Raw genomic sequence first — 21,891 nt, forward strand, 5'->3', positions numbered from 1 at the left:
CAACTCTGAACTCTGCAAATATTTGGATTTCTCTGGAAATTAAGCTTTTACTTGAAGAAAAGGGCTTCATTTTCCCCATGAGTCACACTAGCTTCTTGATCTGTGTCTTTTATACACCCAGCTCTGTTCTTTGTTTGCTGCAGGTGGCTGGGATACCTAGGCCTGCTCCTGTTCAATGTCCTGATATGTTTGCTGGTGCTCTTTGGGCTCATTAGAAACTCCAGAGGCATTCTTGTGGGGTAAGTCCTGACAATGAATTAAAGAAGGCCACCTGAATGCAGGTGCATGCTAATTTAAGCTTTTAGAGCCTTATCAGTTGATGTCAAGGACTTCTGAGATTGAACAGCTTGAGTTTGTCTCACAATGTGGAGAGATTTTGTAGAGTGTGCCCCTGTGGACAGAATTTGGGCTACTTACAAGAAATATTCAGAGGAATTTTCTTGAGCTACAAAATGCAATGATAGTGGTGTCCATCGCTGTCTCATTAAAGATGAGGAAGTCCTGAGCAGTCTGCCTTCGACTGGGTGGCATTTTGAGCCTCCATTTGTTGGGAGATGGCAATGTGAACATCCTCCCTTCAATTCACAGGCTTTAAAAATCTCTGCTTAATTCTCTGCAGCATGTCAATGGGTGATAAGCACTGCATGTGTCTACACAACCTGGCAGCAGACCTTTTGTCACGATCTGCTCTTGTTTACCTTTTGGTTGTCACACCTGAAGAAATGTTAAGCTGAGAACAAGCAACGCTTTGTATAGCTATGAGGATGAGTCCTGTTGCCATGGTGTTGCAATATTAATGCCTGCTTCTAAAAAGCACTGCAAATGCTGCCATGCCCTGTTACAAGAAGGAAAAAAAAGTATCCCTCTCCCTGTCCTGTAGCTTGGTTTAGCTTGGCATATTTGGCAAAGCTACTGGCATCATAAACATAGTGACAGTTTGACAACTGCCATGGCCAAGAGTTTATCCTGATCCATGGTGATGCCATTAATAACTGTAATCCATATTCAGGTTTATTATTTGCCAGATGACTTCATACCTGGCAGGTTACACAGACAAAAGTCCAAGTGTATGCACAGATGGTAAACCCAGGGTTTAAATTAGAATCTCATTCCCTCTTAGCCAGAAGTTCATATTAAGGCTTTCCCCAATGGGAGCACGTGGCATAAAATGCAAGTGTATCACAGCCAAGCAAGATGGTGAAATGCCAGATCTAGATCTTGCAGCCAAGCAATCAGCTACTGACCCAGTCATCTTCATTTGAAGTGAAGCAACAAATGTATCTTATGGATTACCATGCTCAGCTGGAGGCCCCAAGCCCTGCTCTCCTCATGTCATAAAACCACAGAACTTTGCTGATCCATGCCTGATGATTTTTGCAGCCATTTGGAAAACAAAGCGTAGTGAAGTTTTTAGCCTCTTGCTCCAGAGGGCTGCTCACAGGTCAGTCTGGCAAAGCTCCCATTACTCCTGTGAGATGAGCCACAGATCCATTCACAGAACAGGCCTTACTCAGAAGAAGTTGATGAACTGAGGGATAGGTTTATTTATTTATTTTTAATGGAGAGCCATAGATTTCTTTTTTTCAGAGCTCTAGTACTCCATGAGACAAATGTAGCAGAAAAGAGGTATGTTCCTTCCTCACAGAGATGCTTGCACTAGGTTTGAATAAAGAACATCTTGGTTATGAAAACATTTTTGTTTTGTTTTCTTCAGGGTGTGGGTGGGAGGGAACCTACTTGTGTTTCAAAGCCTGCAGGGAAAAGCATCCCTGAGAGCAAGCCAGCATCCCTTTTCTTTGAAGAGAGGGATGCATAAAATGAAACTGCTTATTAGTCTGTATCCCCATACCTGAGGGAGCTGAGGAGCACTTTTACCTAAATACCTCTAGCACTCACACTGACAGCAGAGGTGAAGAGCTAATGTGCTGGTTGGGGAAGTGCAAAAGCCTTTTCTCCTCCTGTGTGCTAGCTGAATGTCACTGAGGCCACCGCTCTGTCAGCTCTCTGCCTTGTGTCTGCTTGATAGCAGACACTTCCCTCTATTTCTGTCATAACGAGGTCCAGCTGTCAGAACAAAGCTTTTAAATCTTGGATGGACTGGCATGGCAGTGGTAGGCACCTACCCTGTTGCTCTGAGCTGTTTACCTGCAGGTGTCTCTCTCCTAGGACTGTGTGGGATGCATAGGTGCTACACAGGTGCACAGAGCTTGGAACCAGGGAGTGCTCCCTCCCACTGTCTGTAGCCTTGCCATGCTTACACCTGACAAGCACATTTGTTCTAGAAGCAGGAGGGATTAATCCAGTTTTGGCTCAGTATGTTTCTGTGGGTTATTTTTATGGCATATTTTTCTTTGAGTATCTTTAGACCCAGAAGGTAAAGCCTAGAATGCAAACAGTGAAAGTGATGGGGCTGCAGTCATCCATTTGCCAGTCTGCCTTCCCTCCAGCCACCCTTGTGTCTTTGTGCCTTTGGCTTCCCTGCTGGAAGTGGGATAAGGCTTAGCTCCCACCATACTTTTCCTTCTCCTGCAGCCCCAGGACCAGGGGGCTGCAACCAACAGCTGGACACAAACTTCTGTGGTTGCTGCTGTCCACAACACACAAAATGGGATGGTTTATTGGAAGATGGTTTATACTGTGTTGGGTTTCATAATTGTTTTGGACTCCAAATAACACATCTTGTGAAAGGATCTGCTTGAAGCCAGGGCTTCTACATCTGCCATCTGCATGTCTCCCACAGGGTGTGCTTGCTTGGGGTGTTTGCCCTGATTGTCAGCTGGGGATCCCTGGGTCTGGAGTTGGCTGTCGCTGTGGTAAGTGGCTCTGATCCAAGTCCCATTCACCTTTTGCTGCAGGTTTATCAGACACAAGATTAATTTTGCACTGTCTCTATCTTAGAGTGCATCTTGTTCTAAGTAGCTGTCCTAGCAATTTGCATCTATGAAAAGAACAGAGCTCCTCCTTCCTCTGTGCTGTGGTGTGCCAGCTGGTACTGCTGTAGTTGTGTGAAGCAGTGCCAGTGGGGATGGCAATGAGAGACTTCAGCATATGAAACACCCTTGTAGTAAAGATTCCCTGATGATAACCTGGCTCAAACTGCTCTTTGGTACTGGTATTCTTTGATGCTCCTTTTCCCTTTTGTCTTGCATCTATCTAGGGCTCCAGTGACTTCTGTGTTAACCCTGATGCATATGTCTCCAAAGTGGTTGAAGAGAATGCAGTGCTTAGTGCTGGTAAGTGCTGGGACTGGCTTGGGCACAGGGTGCTGTGGCTCCAGCTATCAGTAGTGTGAGAGTGGCTGAACATTTCAGGCTGTGTTTGGACAGAGGGGTTTGCCTACAGTGGGTAAAGTGTATATGTGAGCTCTGAAAACCAATATTCTTCCCAAAGAAGCATTTGCACTGCCACCAGAAGTGGACATGTACTTCTCTTTTGTCAGAAGAGCCTTCAGAACTTCTGTCCTGACTCTTGGGTGGAAGAAAACCCTGATAAGATGGAACAGCACAAGTCCTGGGATTATTTTGCTCTGAATGTGGCACTCTATTCAATCATGTTCTCCTCTCTGACAGAACTGTGGCAAAAGCAGTGTGTACTTTGAGTTTTCATGTCTTAAACTTGCACTTGGATCTGTATTCCTGAATCCAGAATACTTGTTTTTATATCTGTTATCAACAAAACCATTTCTTTTTCTCTTAATGGTCACTCTAAAGAGTCTCTAATGTGAATTTAAAGGGCGAATGAATGGAAAGAGCCACAAAGAGAAGCATGAATTTCCCTTTCCATCATAAATGCAGTATTTTGATTGCTTTGTTTATCCTGTTGTGTTTAAAGCATTGTGCCTGCATCACAGTGACATCCAGCTGAAGCACTGATGGATTTTGAGTTTGTTGCTCTTTAAATTTAGACTCAAGTGGTTGGTTAGAGGAGGGGTGCCTCCAATCTGGACCTCCTGAGGTGAAGAGTGCCTTTCAGAACTGTGTCTTAACAAAAATATGGTTGGGCATCAGTCAGCAGAGAATACTCTAAGTGTTAAGAAGGAAAAGTATTTTTCAGGGCTGAGTTTACTGCCTAGGTAACAAAGTTAACCTTTTTCTCTCCTACCTCCTATCCCCCTGACAGTTCCTCTGTGTAGTTCTGTGTATGATTCAACAACTAAACAATGGCACTGATTTGCAAAAGGAGCCACTTGTTTTTCTTGGTTCTTATTTGCTGGAATTGGAGAATCTTTGCCTCATGTACAGAAAATCTAATGCATGGCCATGTGCTCAGCCAAATGCTGCCTCTTACTGTGCAACTAACTGATAGGGAACTAGGTGTGTAGCTGGGGCTGAGGAAGCAGGGATTGGAAGCAATAAGAAATGTTTATGTCTGGAGGCAGAATCGAGTATAAAAGAATGTACAGGTTGATATTACCACCTTAGAGCTTATTTTTTGAATGCCTTATTCATTGGTTTTCTGGGAAGGAGAGGATAGAGCCAGGCAGCTCTCTTTGTACAAAGAAATGCAATAAGAGAAGAGCTTAACTCTGCCCAAGATGACAATCCTCTCTTGGCTGAAGGTGAAGCTGATGTCTCTAGGCACCACACCAGTCTCCTAGTTGTTCAAGGAGGCAAATGGGTCAATGAGGCCAAGGGGAAATACCTGTTGCTAATGCCAGTTGTGTGCTGTAATCTGGTAACTCAAATCAACTCTGGAGCATGTTTGGTAACAACTAGATTGTCCCTGGGACACTGAAACAATGCCCTTTTGTGCTACTTCTCTGTTTCAGTTGTCCTTGTCTGCCTGGACCCTGCAGTTCTTTCACTTATCAGTATCACTCATCTAGAGGTTATCAGTGGGTGACATTCTGTCCCTCCTCCTGCTTCCCCCGGCAGGGACAGTCAGCTCCCCTGGGTGAAATCAGGCTCTGTTCTGGCAGCACCACCAGCTATAACAGTTGTTAAGACTCCATAAATAACAGTGAATGGGTTTAAGTGAAATGCTGAAGAGGAGGAAGAGCAGGTGTTGTCACAGGCTTGACTTGGAAGGGTGGCCCCTTCCGTGGGTTGCTGGTGTGTCAGTTCCCTGCTGTTAGGCAGCCGTTGGGTGTTCATGAGCTCCTTCTCTGTTTTTTTAGTAGGAAATCAGTCTAACTTCTGAGCCTGCCACCACACCAGGCAGCTGGTTGGGAGGTGACTGAATGTTCTGCCTTCCCACATGGATTTTCACTGCTGTGTCATAGTTTATGATCAAGAAGCTATAGAAATAGCACTTGGTTCCAAATGTCAGGACCATCCTGCACACCTGAGCAGGAAGGAAAATCCAGACATGAGAACTGAGCTGTGACTCTGCTCAGTGGAACTTTAATCCCAATAGAAACATCTTTTTAAAATCTGAACAAAAAGCACTGGTACCCCATAATATGGAATAGAATAGAATAGAATAGAATAGAATAGAATAGAATAGAATAGAATAGAATAGAATTAACCAGGTTGGAAAAGACCTTTGAGATCATCGAGTCCAACCTATCATCCAACACCATCTAATCAACTCAAACCATGGCACCAATCACCTCATCCAGTCTCTTCCTAAACACCTCCAGTGATGGTGACTCCACCAGCTCCCTGGGCAACCCATTCCAATGGCCAATCTCTCTTTCTGTGAAGAATTTCGTCCTAACATCCAGCCTAAACCTCCCCTGGCATAGCTTCAGCCTGCATCCTCTTGTTCTGGTGCTGGTTGCCTGATGGTAGCAGCTACTTTGTGTTCAGTTGGGCCATATATACAAGAGTGATGAGCTTGAGGATATGGGACAAGCAGCTGGAAGCCAGCATTGAAGCTTTCCTCTCAGAGGAAGATGCCCTGTTTGAAGGCCACTAGTTCTAGTGCGTGGACTTGTCATACTCTGGTTTGCTGCCTCTGCTCGTTGAACGATGCTTTCCAACACTAACAGCATTATAGAAAGAGGAGGCAGAAACACTCTAAGATTGCCCCGGAATCTACCTGACCACAGAATCACAGAATAGTTGATCTTGAAGATCATCTAATTCCAAAACCCTTGCCATGGACAGGAACCTTCCACCAGATCAGACTACCCAAAGCCCCATCCAACTCTAACATTTTCAGTTCAGAGAAAAAGGTAACTGAGTGAGTGTGAGTATATGGAAGGGCTCAGGTAGTCCATGGAAGAAGAATCCATTGGGAGTTACCCTATAAGCAGGAATCACTTCAGCTGAAGTTGGGCTGAGAGGGCATTGGTGTTTTCAGTCTTAACCCAGGCAGCTGCTTTTGGCACACTGCCATCTATCTTTAAGGCTATAAGAACCAATGAGTAATCTTAAGAAGCTTTGTAGTGCTGGATCATTTTTGTTCCCCATTAGTCACTACTTTGTTGTTGTTTTTAGGTGCAATGTGTTATAATATTCCCAGCCCTGTGCTCTGGCATTCAGACTAGAACTGAGTCATCCAGATTTGCATAGCTGCAGTGCTTTTGTGTTGGTGGAGGTTAGAGTAGTTGTCACAGAAAAATAACTGTGGTGGGTACTGGGCAACCAGTGTGTTAATATTCCTGTTTGTGTATTAATTGCTGTTTGCAAATCTAAATGGAATTAATGGAGCTGAGAATAATCTGATTAAGTGTATTGTTATTGTTGTCATGTTTTTAGCTGGAAAGGAGATGTCCTTGTTTTGTAGATAAAATGTGCTGCGTTAAAAAAGGGATGGTGGAGGGGGAGAGAAGCAGGGCAAAGAGCCTTAATGCAGATTCCCTGGAGAAGGAGAGGCTTCAATCATTTTGCAGAAGAGGCTGATATATGTGCCTCACTCATCCAGTATTCATTAATTGAGATAAAGCCAATGGAGTTGAACGGTGGCTGTATAATCGGCTCCTGCTGCTAGTCAAAAGACGTGGTGCAACCAAGTTGTTTATTTTCGAAGCAGGAGGCCATCTTCCAGTCTCATTCTTTTTCACTGGTATTATGTTATTATCAGATGACTTATTGCATGCAATTAAATAAAAAGACATGATCTGTCTAAACACCAGGAAGAGCTTCTCCAGATTCTCTTGCTAGAAAGCTGCCACTCGCCCCAGAGGAAGGAACTGTAAACCTCAGGAGGTGGATAATGGAACCTTTTACCAAGTTGGTCAGGCTGGATGCTGAGACTTAGCTGCTCAGATCTAAGCAGCAAACATCCATGTCACATACAGTCTTCTAATTGGCCTCTTGCTGATTCACTCTCATCTTAGAAGCCCAGAGCTGAATGAATCAGAGGACTGACACCACCACCAACTACCTCCCTTGCCACTCTGGAAGTAAGGTCAGGACAAAAACTCATGTGGGGCCTGTGGTGGTTGCACAGTTATTACTTGGGCTGAATGAGCACTGCAGAAAAAGGTTTGCTCAAAGCTTTACTCAGGTGTGTTTTGCTGCATGGTTTTCTTGGGCTGATGAGCTTTGAGTAGAGGGCATGTGGGGATGGCTACAAGCTCTCTGCTGAAGGCTCATGATAACCGGTTTCACCGGTACAAGTGTGGTATAGATGAGAGAAGTAAATGTTGTGCTGATGCTTCCCTTTGCTGTCAGGCTGTTGCCTTAGAGAAACAAAACTCCTGGTGGAGGGCATGTTACCTGAGCAAGAAAATCTGGCCAAAGAAATCCTCTTCCTTTGACATCACTTTAACATTCACTGAGGCTTGAACCCACCGAGATGGACTCATCCAGATGTATATGTAAAGTGCAAGCTGCTTAGAGAACGCTCAAGTAGAGGTGAAGGGCTGGGAAAAGCTCTTCTAGGCATGGGCATTTTTAAACTGCAGGGTTTGGGTGGGTTTTTTTCCTCTTTTATTTTAAACTAGGATCTTTTTTTTTTCCCAAGTGCTCTTTACCCTGCAGACCTTCTTGCTGCCTTTTGGTGGGTGTGTAAAGTCGGTTTTGCATTTTGGCTGGGCTTTGAAGTGAGTAGTAAATCTCCATGGTTGCAGAAGCAATAAGTAGCTCTAGCAGCTGAAGCTGTTTTTAGTAGGCAGCTCTACTTTCCTTTCTAGGAAAAACAGACTTTGCAAAGAGAAAGCATTTTGGGTAGTTCCCTTCCTTACCTTCTGCTCCCACACTGCCTGTGCACCAGGAGAGTGGGTCAGGAAGATTGCTGCTAGCAACAGCAGACACAGACAGCTGCAACTGCAACCCTGCCTAACCCTTCTCCTGTGAACTAGATTGCCTAAAGGCTGGATTAAAAAAAAAAATCAGATCCAACCTTGAGGAATTTTCCTTGTGAGGAAAAATGCATTGGAAAAATGACTGTAGAAAGGAATTGCCTGAAGCTGTTAGCTGAGTGCAAATGATGGATTATTACAGCTGTTTTCTAGGCAGAAATGTGGGATTTGGTGTGTACAGGATAGTCTCCACCAGGTTTCAAGCTGATGAAGGTGCCTCCTGCTCTTTAGCCTTTCTCATCCTGGTGGTATGGAGATAAGGGTCATGCTTCTCTTCATTTCCAGGCCTTGCAGCACAAGATCACTTTAAGGCAGCTTCACTGCTGATGGTAGCTTTAGCTTTAAAGCACCACAGCTGTTGGCGCACTGGGTTCAGTGCAGAGGAAGGCTGCTCCTGCTGGCATTGCTATTTTGGAAAGCACATTTTATGTACAGAGTGTCACAATTGTCAGCTGCAGAGCCCGTGAAGCCTCGTAGATCCTGCCTTCCAGGGTGAAACGAGGCAAGCACTTATTTCACTGTACTGCTTTCTGCTTCACTTGTAACCAGCAACCTTTATCCTGGGTTTACAAGCTGCAAACTACTATGACATCAGGAACTCTGGTCTCTAATGTGTCCACCAGGATTGATCCAGAAGGCCCTCAAGAAACATTTCTAAGGCTGTGGTATTAGCAGTATGTCATGCAACTTAATGCACTCACAGAGGTGATGTAAACTTGATACCACCATGGGAGCCTAAGAGAGACTTTTGGTGGTTTGTTGGTTTAAAATAAAGAGGTGACAAGATCACAGCTCCTTTAGGTCACCATGTGTGATGCTGTGGGTTGCTGTTGCTATGCTACTTGCTCCATGAAGATGCATCTTAATCAGTTTTTCCCATAATTGCTGAGTGTGATTTATAAGCCTGGGAGGAGCAGTCCTTACCTTGGCTCAGTAGTTGTGGACAGTTCTTTGTGTTGCCTGCCCCAGTGAGGCACACAAAGCAGTTCTTGCTGCCCTCCTATCTGCCCAGGTTTTGCGAAATGCTGTTTAGAGGCTTGGCTGGGGAGGCATAAGTCAGCCCCGAGAAAGAGTCGGGGGGTGGGGGGGAAGGAGCAGCTGGCAGAAGCTGCCCCCAAAGTAGGCTAATGAATTATAAATAACAGCTGTCAGGTTGCATTGCCAGCATGCAGGAGCTGACAGTCTGTGTTGCACCATTTGGTCCCCAGTGTGTTGGCTTGCCCAAAGGTGCATTCAATATTTATGGGAAGCCTGACAGTGTCAGGATACAGTCAGGTCTGCTTCCTCTACAGCTCTGTTGGCTTGTGGTTGTGCCTTCCACTGATTTCTGAGTTGGGATTGATTAGAGCAGCATTGCAGCCTGGAATGTGTGTTATTGAAAGTCACAAAAGGAAGCTTTAGAATAAAAACAAGAAACCAGAGAGAAGGATGCTAGTGGGGAGGGAGAAATGCAGAGTGCATGTATGTTTGGGGGGGGTTTTAGTTGCCAAGTCACTGTCACACCTTGGTTTTGCTGAGCTGTTGCACTCCCATTCATCCAAAGAGGAGCTGTAAAGGTTTGAGAAATAATCTACAAGTATTTGGAGCTCCCTGCCTCAATAGAATTGGTGAAAATGGCTGGGGAAAGCCTGATAGTTGTAACTTGTGCATGCTGGCAGTTGGTGTAGTATTACCGAGGGGTTATGAGGGCACCAGGCTGGTTTCATATGCATCTGAATGAGCAGGAATAAAACTGTGTCTTCAAGCCTGGGAATAAGTGCTGCTGCTAGCAGAGCAATGTGACAGTCGTAACTGAAAGTGTATGAGTAAATCTTGACCATACAGTGATTACTGGTAGAGCCACTCAGTATTAAGACTAACTTTTGGGATGTTACCAGTGTGTGATCTGAGGTCCCTTGAGCAGTTGCTGCTGTCCTAATACATGGTAAGAGCTTTGCTTTTCTGATCAAGTCTGTACTATTGACTCAATACCAAAAGTACCTTTTTTTGCATGGGTCAAAAGGAGGATCCAAAACAAATGATGTAGACTCTTTTAGTTGAAGTCTAATTAAAGCCTTCTAATTAAAATCTAATTGTGTGCAAGTGGTATACTTCAAATGCAAACTGCTGTTTACTAGTTCATCCCTAATACATGGCAGAGATAAGAACTTGTTGTCTTCCATCCACTTTGATTGCTCTCAGAGTGATTATTTGTAGGAGATTGTATTACTGCAAGTGATGATTTTCTTGAATTAGGAAAGCTTTATTGATGTTCTTCTACAGAACACTGCCTTAAAAAAACAGACTCTCCTTGAACACAACAGAAGGCTCTCTGGTTGTGAAGATGTCTTCTGCCCTTTTTTGCCCTTGAACCTGTACATTTAGGAAGCACAGAGGTGTGTTTATGCACCTCCTTTAGCCCCACAAGGTGCTTCCAAGGGTCTTTCTGATAGCAGTCTGCATTTATGTCAGTGCTACTACCTCTCCTGTGCTACCACTTTATGTCTGCATAGTGACCTAGCTGGGGAACTGAGCTGGCTGAAAGTTGCATTGTGCCTTAGGCATCAGTCTGTGATTGCTTTTTGGTGATCATAGAAAGGTTTTCTGTCACTTGGAAGTAGCAGAAATTAAACATTTAGTTAGGTTTATCCCAGACTGAGGCCTTGTGTTTGTACAGTGGGTAATCCTGATGTCTGAATAAAACTCCTGGTATGTTTCATCTGTTTAAATGGGGCAGCCCCATTGCCTTTCACTGTTTAAAAGACAACAACAAACAATCCAACAACCAACCAACCCACTAAATCTTTCTTTTCTCCCCAAAGGCAGCTTGCAGCTTACATCCCTTTCTCTAGTGCCATCCTCACACTGCAATCCTACATGGAGAGGAGGAAGAGATTCCATTTATATTGCATTTTCATTTTATGTGTTGCTTTCAGGACTTAACACCTCCCTTGTGGCAGCTGTAAAATACTGCAGAGCTGGAACAATGCACCTGGCATGATTCTCTTCTCTCTTGCCTTTTGTAGATACTCTTCGCTATTACATCACCTGTAGTGCTGGATACCCCAACCCTTTCCAGCAGGTGAGTGTAAGCATCGGAGCTCCCTTCACCCCTTCTCAGAATCCTGTGGGAGAAAGCTTAAACACTTTCTAGTCCAGCATGCAGCAAATTGCAAGGTGTTAGCTTTAGGGAGCATTCCACCTTTTAGCAGCTGTTTGCTGGCAGTGCAAGAGGTAGCACTGTGATTTAGTGAGCAGATTTTTCCAGCTTCATCATCACTGCCTCCATAGCTTCAAGTCCAGGATGCCCTCTTAGAAGGGCCCATGTGTGGTGTGGTGAGGACCATGGCTTTGTGGTACCTCTGTTTACATGGCATTCTTCTAAGAGCATCAATATGGAGACAGATCACCCACAGTTAACACCAGGGTGGGAAACTATGTACTTGTGCTTTGAATCTCTCCTTGCAGGTTCTTTTGGGTTAAACAGTAGCAACACTCCACTCCCAAAGTGCAGCCGCTTCTGTGGGTGGGGGGAGTGATTCTCATAGATGCCTCTTGCATCCCTTGGATGTTGAAGGATTTGTATCCTGAAGTATAAATGTGAGTCATTATTCTTTCATGTGGGGGCTGAAGAACAGCACCTGAGCCCATCCTAAACTTTGTCTTGCATATCAGAGGCCAGAATGAACCCACACCACCTACCATTTGGCAGACACCAGCTGCTTCACCGTTTATATTTAGGATTTTTTAAGTCTTATCTTCCCCTGTTTCAAAGGGTGGGGTAAGAACACTTCGAGCTGTGGTATGATGCACCATTGCCATCTGTTGCGTTTCTGGTTGCTCAGTACAGTCTCTGACATGCTATTGCATGTGAAATTCCCAGGGATGCTTTAATGGGATGTGAAGGCTGCACTCTAATACAAACAACTTCTAATGTTAACATTAAGTCTTTCTCAGCCATCTGATTTAGTAGAAAAATCCAGCTGTGCTCTGTGGTGAGAACATGAGTGTTTTGTGTCTTTTCTTTCTTCTTCCCTCTGCCCTGGACCAAGCCCCAGCTGTGTGTATATTTTTGTGTATGTTTATGTGTTTAGGGTTTGGGGTTTTTTTTTTCCCTTTTGACTTTTCCCTTCTCCTCTTCTTTCTGTCTGTACTTCTTCCAGGTTGGTAAAAGTCAAATTTAACCCTATCACAGCTTCACCCATGTCAGTTGTGACATCTTTAACTTGTACCATTCGCACAGATGATGCTTCAATATTCAGCAACTAGGATTTAAGCCTTTTTCCCAGGAGTTCCTCTGGTGCATGTGACCTGAGTTGCTGAAATGTTGCATGTTTTCTGTTGAGCAGAAGCTGTCAGGAAGTCACAAAGCTCTGGTTGAAATGCAAGATGATGTTGTGGAACTCATGAGGTCAGCAAGCAGAGAGCACCCCACCTCCAAGGTAATTCTCCTCAAATTTGCTCTCCCTGTGCTTTCTGACTTCCCTGACCCTTGTACAAGGCCCTGCTAAGCCATAGCCTTGCAGTAATCACTAGCTTGTTGCTTATAGGAGTATCTTACTCGGATCCAGGAGGTTTTAAATTCAACAGAAATCAACTTGCAGCAGCTGACAGCTTTAGTAGACTGTCGGAGTCTTCATTTGGTGAGTACTCAGCAACTGGGTTTGAGCAGAGAATTTACAAAGGGGGTGTAGAGCGTGCAGCATACTGATTATTTTGGAGTTTGACACCTCTGATGTGCCAGAATAGTTTACAACAGCTTTTACTGATTGACTCCAGCAGAAAGGAGATTGGGAATTTGGATCAACTTAGTTTTCTGTTTAAAGGTCAACAGATAAAACTAGATACATGCCTTTATACACCTACAAGCTGCAGCCCTAAGCTTTCAGGGGCCTTCAGTTTGTTGGTTTTTTTTCTGTTGCACACAACTTGTTGCCTTTCCCATGGAGTGGAATGCCTTGCAACTGCATGTCCTAACTGTTGACCAAGCTGTATCTCTAAAGGCAGAGAAATGCATGGCCTGTGCTTGTGTTCTTGGGCAATGGGAGATAGCGTGGGAGCTGAGAGGCTTAATGAAACATTGGGTACCTTAAGTTGGGTGGATAAGTTTGACTTGGTTTGGTTTTTCTATTAAAGTCTTATTGGTTGACAATGTTTCTGTGTCTAAATCTGAGCTGGGCTTTGTGAGAAGAAACAGAGGTTAGATCAGATATGAGAATCACCAGAGGTACCCAATGCAGTCCCTTCTCCAGAGCATATTTCTGTGGTTTCTTAAGTTGTCTCAGAGAAAGTAGTTCAGGGGAAGGGGGCTTGAATTCGATATTAACTCTGTAGTGACCAGGAAACTGCTTGTTTCTCTCCCCAGGATTATGTCCAGGCTTTGACAGGCTTTTGCTATGATGGAGTGGAAGGCCTCATCTACCTGGTTCTCTTCTCCTTTGTCACAGCCCTCATGTTCAGTTCCATTGTGTGCAGCGTCCCACACACTTGGCAGCAAAAGAGGTATAGAGAGGATTTAGATCCTGTAGTGTTGTAGAGCTCTTTCCTAATGAAGACTGGCTGTTGGATTTGTGCCTGAGAGCATATGGAACTCTTTCCCATATGATCCCAGGAGTGTGAGGGATGAGGCTTTACAAGCACAAGTCCAGCAGAAGAAAACCCACAACTGTTGGCTTTTGCTCTGGCCGTGGTTAATATTTACATCTGAACCTTATAATACTGTTTGTGCAGAGTACTCAGTGCACTGTAGGAGATGAATGATCATAGCTGTAGAGAGAGGTAATGCCTGAACTGTGTGCCATCTCTGTAAAAGACCTCTTCTCTGAGACTGCTTTGAGGCATTTGCTCTGGGATGAGCTACAAGGATTGGAATAAGATGTCCACACTTGCCTTTTTGCTTTGCTCACACTGGGGTGACTAGCTTGCACAGCTAATAGAAGCTGGGAGCCACCTTGTTGGCAATAGCATGGGCAGATGAGACACTTGCAGACTGGTGGCAATCACCTAACAACAGAGTTGTTTTGAACTAGCGTTATTGATCTAACCAGGCTGATCAGTAAGTCTTGAGCAAGCCTTTGCTTCACCTACTGGCTGCTGCCCCACATGCAGCTATTAAAATAGCTTTGAGTTCTCTGTTCTTGCAGAAGGGCAGTAGATTGCAGCAATTTCTCTCTGCATTCCTGAAACATGATTTCTAATTTATGTGTGTGTGTGTGTGTGTTTTCTAAGCCCAAGATCAGGGTTCTAAGTAGAATAGAACATCCTGAACAACAGCAGAAAGCCAGAGCTATCCAGGGCTGCAGTGCCCACAGAGAAAGCCTGGGGAAGTGCATTAGGACAGGGCTTAAGAAAATGGCTGTTTCCTTACCTCTCCCACATGCAACTGCACAGAGATTATCCAGAAGAGAATGGTAGTCTGCCCGTTTGCAGGAGAAAGGTTTACACAGTGGTGCCTCTTGTGCTGCCTTCCGTGTGGGCTGCTGCCTGCCCTGCCAACCCCAGCAGGGCCAGGCTGCTGCTCTGAACGGAAGGGTTCCCTGTCGCATTCCCTGTCGCACCGTTTCTGCCGGTGCCTCCCTGCGGGAGGTGGAGGATGTCACCCTTTTGCTGCCTGCAAGAGACCGTGCAGGCTGCAATTCCCCGAGCAAATCTTCAGTGCCACCTCGTGGTACAGAAGCTGCAGGTGGTTTGGGGGATGTCCTAACGGCGTCCACGGTGTCTCCCCGCCAGCAGCAAAATGCTTCCTGCAGAACCTTCCTGATAGGTTCGTCAGACGTGGCTGAAATATTTCAAACCTTGGTGCTGCGTACCATAAATTAGGGAGGTAAAATAGCACTGCGTGGTACAACAGGGGAAAGGGAATACTATGGGAAGGAGAGGAGGAGCCAGCTGGCAAACAGCTCTGCTCTGCATTAAAATGGATTTAAAATATTGGCATTTGTGTGAAAACAAATCAGACACAAACGTTGCAGCTTAGTCCCTGTGAAGACTTCAGAGATTTTGCAAGGAGCTGAAGCCGGTTCTTTGCAACCAGGATGGAAGTTCAGAGAAGTATCAGAGACTTAACCTTTATAGCTTTTTATATGTGGCTACAAGGAATGGAAGGACACAGATGGCAGTTTTTAGGACTGCTTTCTGTGGGGTTTGTGGTACTCCATCCCCACTGCCCTGCTCTCTGTTTAAGTGCTGTGTGTTTCAGGATGTGTGTCCATCCTTTGGTGGAGTGCCTGGGCAGCTGCAGAGCTCTGCTCTCTGCCAAGCCCTGAGAGAAGACTCTTGGGGATTGCAGGGGATCACGCAGTATAAAAGTCCAGATGGTACCTGTGGGAGGTCTGAGTCACTGTGGTGTAGGCTGTGTTTGACACTGCCACCCTGAGGCATCCCAAATGGGTATAAATGTGGAGGTGTGGAAGATGGTTGGGAGGTTCCTAGGATTACCATGGTTTCCTGCAAGCCCCCCGTGTGGGGTAATTGTAGGGTTCTAGGAGGAACTTTTTCTCCTTCTTGCAGAAGCTCAGATGATGATGGGGAAGACGAATCAGCTGCTCAAGGGAGTAGACAAACACACGATAATCTTTACAGAGTGCACATGCCCAGCCTCTATAGCTGTGGGAGTAGTTATGGCAGTGAGACCAGCATCCCAGCAGCAGCACACACAGTCAGCAATGCTCCCGTCACAGAGTACATGTGAGTATCCCGACAACAGGGTTGGACTCTGCTTCTCCAGGCTGCTTCCCTCTCATTTCTGTTGTTGCTAAGTGCTGCAAGGCTGGCACTTGCCACCAAGTGGTAGAAAGAGGAAGGATTTTGTCCCTGGTGTCCAAAGGCATGTTCTTTGCTTGGCCTCTGCTGGGAGAAGGGAATAGCTTGGAAGTGCTGCAGCAGAAAGAGTTGTGTTGGACAGCATGCTCCAAAATGAGAACAGCTTTGTCCTGCAGGGTTTAGAGATCTGTCTAGAGAGAAGTGGGAAAGTATTATCTGAGGTCCTCGCTACAAGCCAGTCCTGCTCACCAGAAGGCTTAATTCTTCAGACAGAGCAGTCTTGCCACAAGATTTTAAGGCTCCTGAGAGACTCGAGAGCCAAGACAAAACACGTGGATGGCTCTATCCTTCCACAATATTTGCAGTCAGTTCTGACATAGAATCACAGAATGGTTTGGGTTGGAAGGAACATTAAAGTTCATCCAGTTCCAACTCCTCTGCCGTGGGCAGGGACACCTTCCACTACACCACATTGCTCAAGGCCTCAGACATCTGTTGCAGGTGGGACCTTCAGAGCTTTCTCCACATGTATCTAACCCTGATCACACTTGGGTTACCTTCAGGACCCTTTTTTTTTTTGGGGGGGGGGGGGAGTCTGGCACATCATTTTGTTCTTCCCCTTACACTTTATCCTCATTTTATCTCTTTTTCTTCAGCCTGGCAGCTCTGATGCTGCAGAGAGGCAGATTTTCACACGGACCTATTTTTAAATCACTTGACATGATTCAGTGTGAGCCCTTCTGAGTAACAGTGAAAAGATAGTGCTCAGTCTGAGGAAAATAATGCTTGGTTTGTGCCCATGTCTGAAAAAAAGAGGAACACACCTGGCCCCGTAGGAAAGCTTTCAGGCAGAACTGACCTGGTAGGGTCATTCTGGGAGTAGGTATGCTCTGTCCCACGTCACCATCAGAAGCCCTATGAGGAGAGGCTGAGGGAGCTGGGGTTGCTTAGTCTGGAGAAGAGGAGGCTCAGGGGAGACCTTATTGCTGTCTACAACTACCTGAAGGGAGGTTGCAGACAGGTGGGGGTTGGTCTCTTCTCCCAGTCAACTAGCACCAGAACAAGAGGACACAGTCTCAACCTGTGTCAGGGGAGGTTTAGGCTGGATGTTAGGAAGAAATTCTTCACAGAAAGAGAGATTGGCCATTGGAATGGGCTGCCCAGGGAGGTGGTGGAGTCACCATCACTGGAGGTGTTTAGGAAGAGACTGGACGAGGTGCTTGGTGCCATGGTTTAGTTGATTAGATGGTGTTGGATGATAGGTTGGACTCGATGATCTCAAAGGTCTTTTCCAACCTGGTTATAAAAAAAACAAGAAAAAAGAGACCTTCCCCAGAGAAGCATGGCACATCCCCCTTGTTACCATGTGTGTCTTCCTTTCCTAGGAGCCAGAATGCAAATTTCCAGAACCCCCGTTGCGAGAATACCCCGCTCATTGGCCGGGAGTCCCCACCTCCCTCAGTAAGTCTCTCTTTACTGCTCCTCTCTGCTTCAGCAACTTTGGGCAATATATTTTTACCACTCCTACATACTCTCAAGGGAGCTGATTGTGCAGCCAAACACAGGATCTGGCCCATGAATGGCAGCAGTTTGAATATACAAGCCATGTCTCACCTGCCATGGAGAATAAAACCCTGCTATGCTGCTTTGGACATTGCACATGCAAAGAATAAAACTCAAATCTATTGACACTGGTAATCAATCCTATGGGCCCAGTCCTGCCACCACTGCACCAGTGCATGAGTATCTTGGTGGGTGACTTCAGCAGGATGATTCACTTGCATGCAGTGTACTTGCTATCTATGGCACTGGTTCCTCAAGTTTATAAAACCAGAGACTTGTTAATGCAGTAAATTCAGAGTTATTGCTGAACCTCTCTCCTTAATCTGCCCTAAAGAGATGGTAGGGTGAAACCTGTATTTATTTAATTTTTTTTTATGTTGAGATTATTTTTTTTTAACCTTTCTTTCACAACTGTTTTACTTTCTTTAGAAATCTGTTTTTGTATTTAATTTCCTATGGAGGAAAAAAAAACAAACCAAACAACAACCAACTTTCATGGAAGGTTTTGGGGTTTGGAGTGGCCCTATAGCCATTCTGTATGCTGGATAAAACATGGGCTTGCCTTCATGTCTGTGTAAGAACTAGATGAATCTTGCCCTCCTTCACTGGATCCTGTAAGCCTTACTTACTTACACCAGAACTTGGAGAACATGCCATCGCAGTGCTCACTTGACTTGGTGGTGTGAGGACAGAGGATGAGTAGTAGCATGCTCAATAATCAACCAGTCTCCAGGTATAGGTAAAGAAAATACTCTGTGGTGCATGGCTCAAATTCGTGGGAAGGGGAGGAAGAATGGTTTGGAAGCTGGAGTAGGAAATACGGTGGAAAAGAGGACATCACATTGATGTTTTCCCTTCAGAAGGACCAGTTCATCTTGCTGTAGAGGAAGTGGAAAAGTGGAGGGTAGATCCTTGTCTCTGTACTTGGCCAGACCTCTTTCAACCTTCACAAAGTTTTTCCTGATCCCTGGTGGTACTCTTATTGCAAGCTTTGGTAGCATTATCTGCTCTCAGCAACGAGTTGGTCCTCAGGAGAAGAACTGATGTACTTCACACAGTAGAGTGTGACAAATGCTTTACTGCTGGCGTTTCCTGCTGTGGAAAGGGTGCTGTCCCTCTGGTACTGCTAAGGCACATATTTGTTCAATGTCTGTAGACCAAGGTCCTGCTTTCCCTTGTCCTATAGCTCTTCTGCTTCAGAGAAAGCACACTCCTTTCTGCGGGGGCTTTAGTTAGGCAAGAAGTTCCCTGGTTCTTCAGTAGCTGTTTGCATTAATGACCCAAGGGGCGATCGGAGTCCTGGTGCCTTAGGCTGATTTCTGAGAGTAGATTAAGATGAGATTTTATTTCCAGGGTAACTTGACTTGGCAGCCATCACTATGGCCTACAGGGAAGTGCAGGAGCTGAAGGATGGGAGTACAGTGTGGTGCCAATAGACAAGGGGAGCTTGTCCCTAGACAAGGCAAGGGACAGGCTGTAGGATAAATGTGTTTTCTGGAGAGATGTCATAGATGGGCAGACAAAAACACTGTCTACTCTCATACTGGCAGGCAGCAGGGGAGGGGGGTTTTCTGGGATTTTTGTGTTTGCAGCTTTCCATAGCAGATGGCTGAGACCCTACTGAGGCAGAAGAAATTGTAACTTTTCATAGCAAATTGTCTGTGGGAGGAGAGACAGCGAAAGAGAATAGCAATGCACGTGTCCCTGCCTCTTTTGGGGAGGGAGGAGAGTGGGGGGGGATAACCATCCAGATAGGTTATGTCCAGTGGGTGGACAGAGCTGCTATATTCTGTTGAGCTTTCTGTGAACAGATGGTGAAAACTAAGATGTGATGATCCTGCTGCATTGTTTGTCCGTTACTTTTCCTGGCTTTTTGTTTGTTTGTTTATTTCCCTTCTCTCATTCCTTCTGTTTTCTCCTTCTTGCCACAGGGCTATTCCCTTAGGGTTGTAGAGCCCACCTTGTCGCTGACACACACCACAACGTTTCACTTGCTTGCACTGTGTTTTTCATGCACGTTGAGGCTGCACTCTCTTTTTCTCTCTCTTTCTTGCGTCATCACAGTTGTATTTGGCTGCCATGGACAGTAGCAGCCATATGAGCTGGCAGCTTAAGCCCTCGGACAGTGCACGGACATACTGGTAACAGCGCCCGCAAATGGAACAGGTACTGGAAACAAGGTCCTTCTTGCTCAACCCCTTCTCCACTCCCAACCACTCCCTTCATCCCTGCACTGTTTATCCCAGGCCAGTGCCTTTTATTTCTTCACATTCCTTCCCTCTGCACCTCCCACCCCATTCCTCCCTGCCAAGGGTTAAAATGAACATTTTTGCTCTGGTGCAGACTCGAGGAGCTCTGTCTGCCTTGCATAGGCTTCTGGTGCACCTCCTGAGGGTTATGGGTGCCCAGGCCTCGCAAAAGCTAACTCACAGCAGCTTCAACTCAGAGTCCACGCTTGAGAACGACTTGAACACTTAGTACTGAGTGCTGCTCAAATACACAACTAGCCTTGCACTTCAAATGCAGAACAGAAGATCTATCATCACAAGAAGCCATTTCCTAGAAGCAAAATGAAACAATCTAGCAGCTTTTCAGTCCGGACTGGTTGTCTTAATTCAGCTTTTGGCTTCCCTTGAGCCCCACTGCTGTTCTGTTCATCTTGACTGGTCATAACAGCATGTGCCTGAAACCAGCAGTACCTACCTGCCACAAGCTTTTAGCTCCTCAGTGGAATTTTTAATTTGTTCAAGGATCCTGGCTGGTAATGGTGGCCTGCGCTGAAGAGTTCCTTCGTTGCCTGTTAAACCCATGTGCAGCTTCTCCTTTTATCCTTGCATTTAAAGTTAGAAAGGAGCAAGTTTAACAATAAAGAAATAAATAGATGCCTTCCTTAAACAAATAAATAAACACCTCCCTTAAGGGTCCAGACATAATCACTAAGATCTATTTCATTCTGTTTCAAAACCTGTTACTGTTCTGTTTGTTTTGTGCGTCCATATCATCCTCTCCATGTCCCACAGGCTCTGTGAACAGGGCCCTTCTAGTACCATTTCACTGTCCGCTCTCCTAATGGGCTGTCGTTGCTGATGTTCTCCAAGGTGTTTCCCTTGCTGTGGCTTATCACAAAGCCACATGCCTACAGAGAGAGTAGGTGGTCTGCATTAGGCCTTGTAGTCTTGTAGCTTGGCTGAATCTAGGGTATGGTTAATGCTACCAGGCAACTCACCTGGTATGAAGGGTAGTGCTCCTTCAAGGGACCTCCGGTCACACAGTAACTGGGAGGTGTTGGTTCCACTTGGACAAAGGGTCTGTTACTTTTGGTTTGTGCAATCAAAGACCTGTATCTTGTATTCTGTTCTCAGAAATACATGTCCATCAAGCTGCTGTTCCTTCTTTTCTGCTGTTCCTGTGGGGGCTTTTGTCAGCCTTGCACTGGATTCCTTCCTGTCATGTTGCTGCTTGGTCCGCGTTCTTGCTGCCTCTTGCCGTTTGTCTGCCTGCGTGTCTTGATGCCCTCTGCCGTGGTGCATGAAAGCTAACTTGCCTTGAAGCATGGTGCTAGCACCCTTGAAAGAGTCACAACTTCCTTCGCTCTTAAGTCTTGCAAAGACTGCTCTTGGGCATCAGCTTATGGTGGGGTTTCTGCTTTTTGGTTCCGGCAGGCGGTGTCGTAGTGATGTTAGATGGGTCTGGTCCATGAAAGAAAATACTGCTTGTTGGGGGGAGGGGAATTCTAGTGTCCTCACTCTGGACTTGAAATCTCCTCTGGGCTGAAACATGACCTGATCTCAGTCTGCACTGTCTTCTGTTTGCTGTAGGTCACACCCACAGTTTCATGTGGCTGTCTGCAGGGCTAAGAAATAGGCATTGCATTCCTTCCAAGACTTTAAAAGCCAATAAAACAAACAGAAGCTCTGTTCTTCTGACTTTGAAAGCTGAAGTCCCTTTGAATTCAGAACCCACTGGCTGGAATTGCCTGTTTCCCTGCATCTTGTACCTCCCATACCTAATGATACCAAACCTTGTGTGTTTACTGTGCTCTAGTGATTTGAGAGGTGGATCCACATTTAATAACTTGAATCCAGAAGCTTTGGTCTCTGTTGGATTACCTGAATAGCTCTGGCAGGAAATCAGAGTCAAAGGTAGCTAAAGAGAGATACCTGTGGTTTTTTTAACCACAAATAGTTAATGGTTTCTACTCAGAGCCATGGTTTCATATGGTAAGTGATCTTCCAGCATAGCTCAGTTAGCTGTGGAGTACTCAGTCTGCACAGTTCACAGGAGCTGGTGGAATTTATGGTCTCAAAAATTATCAGATTACTCCCATTATTTTTGTTGTGCAACCAGTGACTCCTGTGTACCGACAATTCCTTTGAACACAGGCTGTTAAGCACCTA

At 45.5% G+C, this 21,891-nt stretch overlaps 1 protein-coding gene across 4 annotated transcripts in view; it reads left to right on the plus strand.

Moving 5' to 3' along the window:
- TTYH3 (tweety family member 3) overlaps positions 1-21,891 on the plus strand; it is a 174,720-nt gene that overhangs the window by 56,004 nt on the left and 96,825 nt on the right. For 2 of the 4 annotated variants that reach the window (XR_008463189.1, XM_054180338.1), the window contains exons 5-14: positions 144-239; positions 2,741-2,813; positions 3,158-3,233; positions 11,197-11,252; positions 12,520-12,612; positions 12,721-12,813; positions 13,536-13,672; positions 15,680-15,856; positions 17,317-17,392; positions 19,559-19,660. Coding sequence is in view for 3 of the 4 variants with exons in the window: in XM_054180338.1 (XP_054036313.1) it covers positions 144-239; positions 2,741-2,813; positions 3,158-3,233; positions 11,197-11,252; positions 12,520-12,612; positions 12,721-12,813; positions 13,536-13,672; positions 15,680-15,856; positions 17,317-17,392; positions 19,559-19,639 (958 nt within the window). In the remaining variant the exon portion in view is untranslated. The remainder of the gene's footprint in view (positions 1-143; positions 240-2,740; positions 2,814-3,157; positions 3,234-11,196; positions 11,253-12,519; positions 12,613-12,720; positions 12,814-13,535; positions 13,673-15,679; positions 15,857-17,316; positions 17,393-19,558; positions 19,661-21,891) is intronic. The other 2 variants (XM_009897733.2, XM_054180339.1) reach the window with 2 other exon arrangements.

The sequence above is a fragment of the Dryobates pubescens genome, chromosome 4 (genome assembly GCF_014839835.1).
Source record: "Dryobates pubescens isolate bDryPub1 chromosome 4, bDryPub1.pri, whole genome shotgun sequence".
Taxonomy (NCBI): domain Eukaryota; kingdom Metazoa; phylum Chordata; class Aves; order Piciformes; family Picidae; genus Dryobates; species Dryobates pubescens.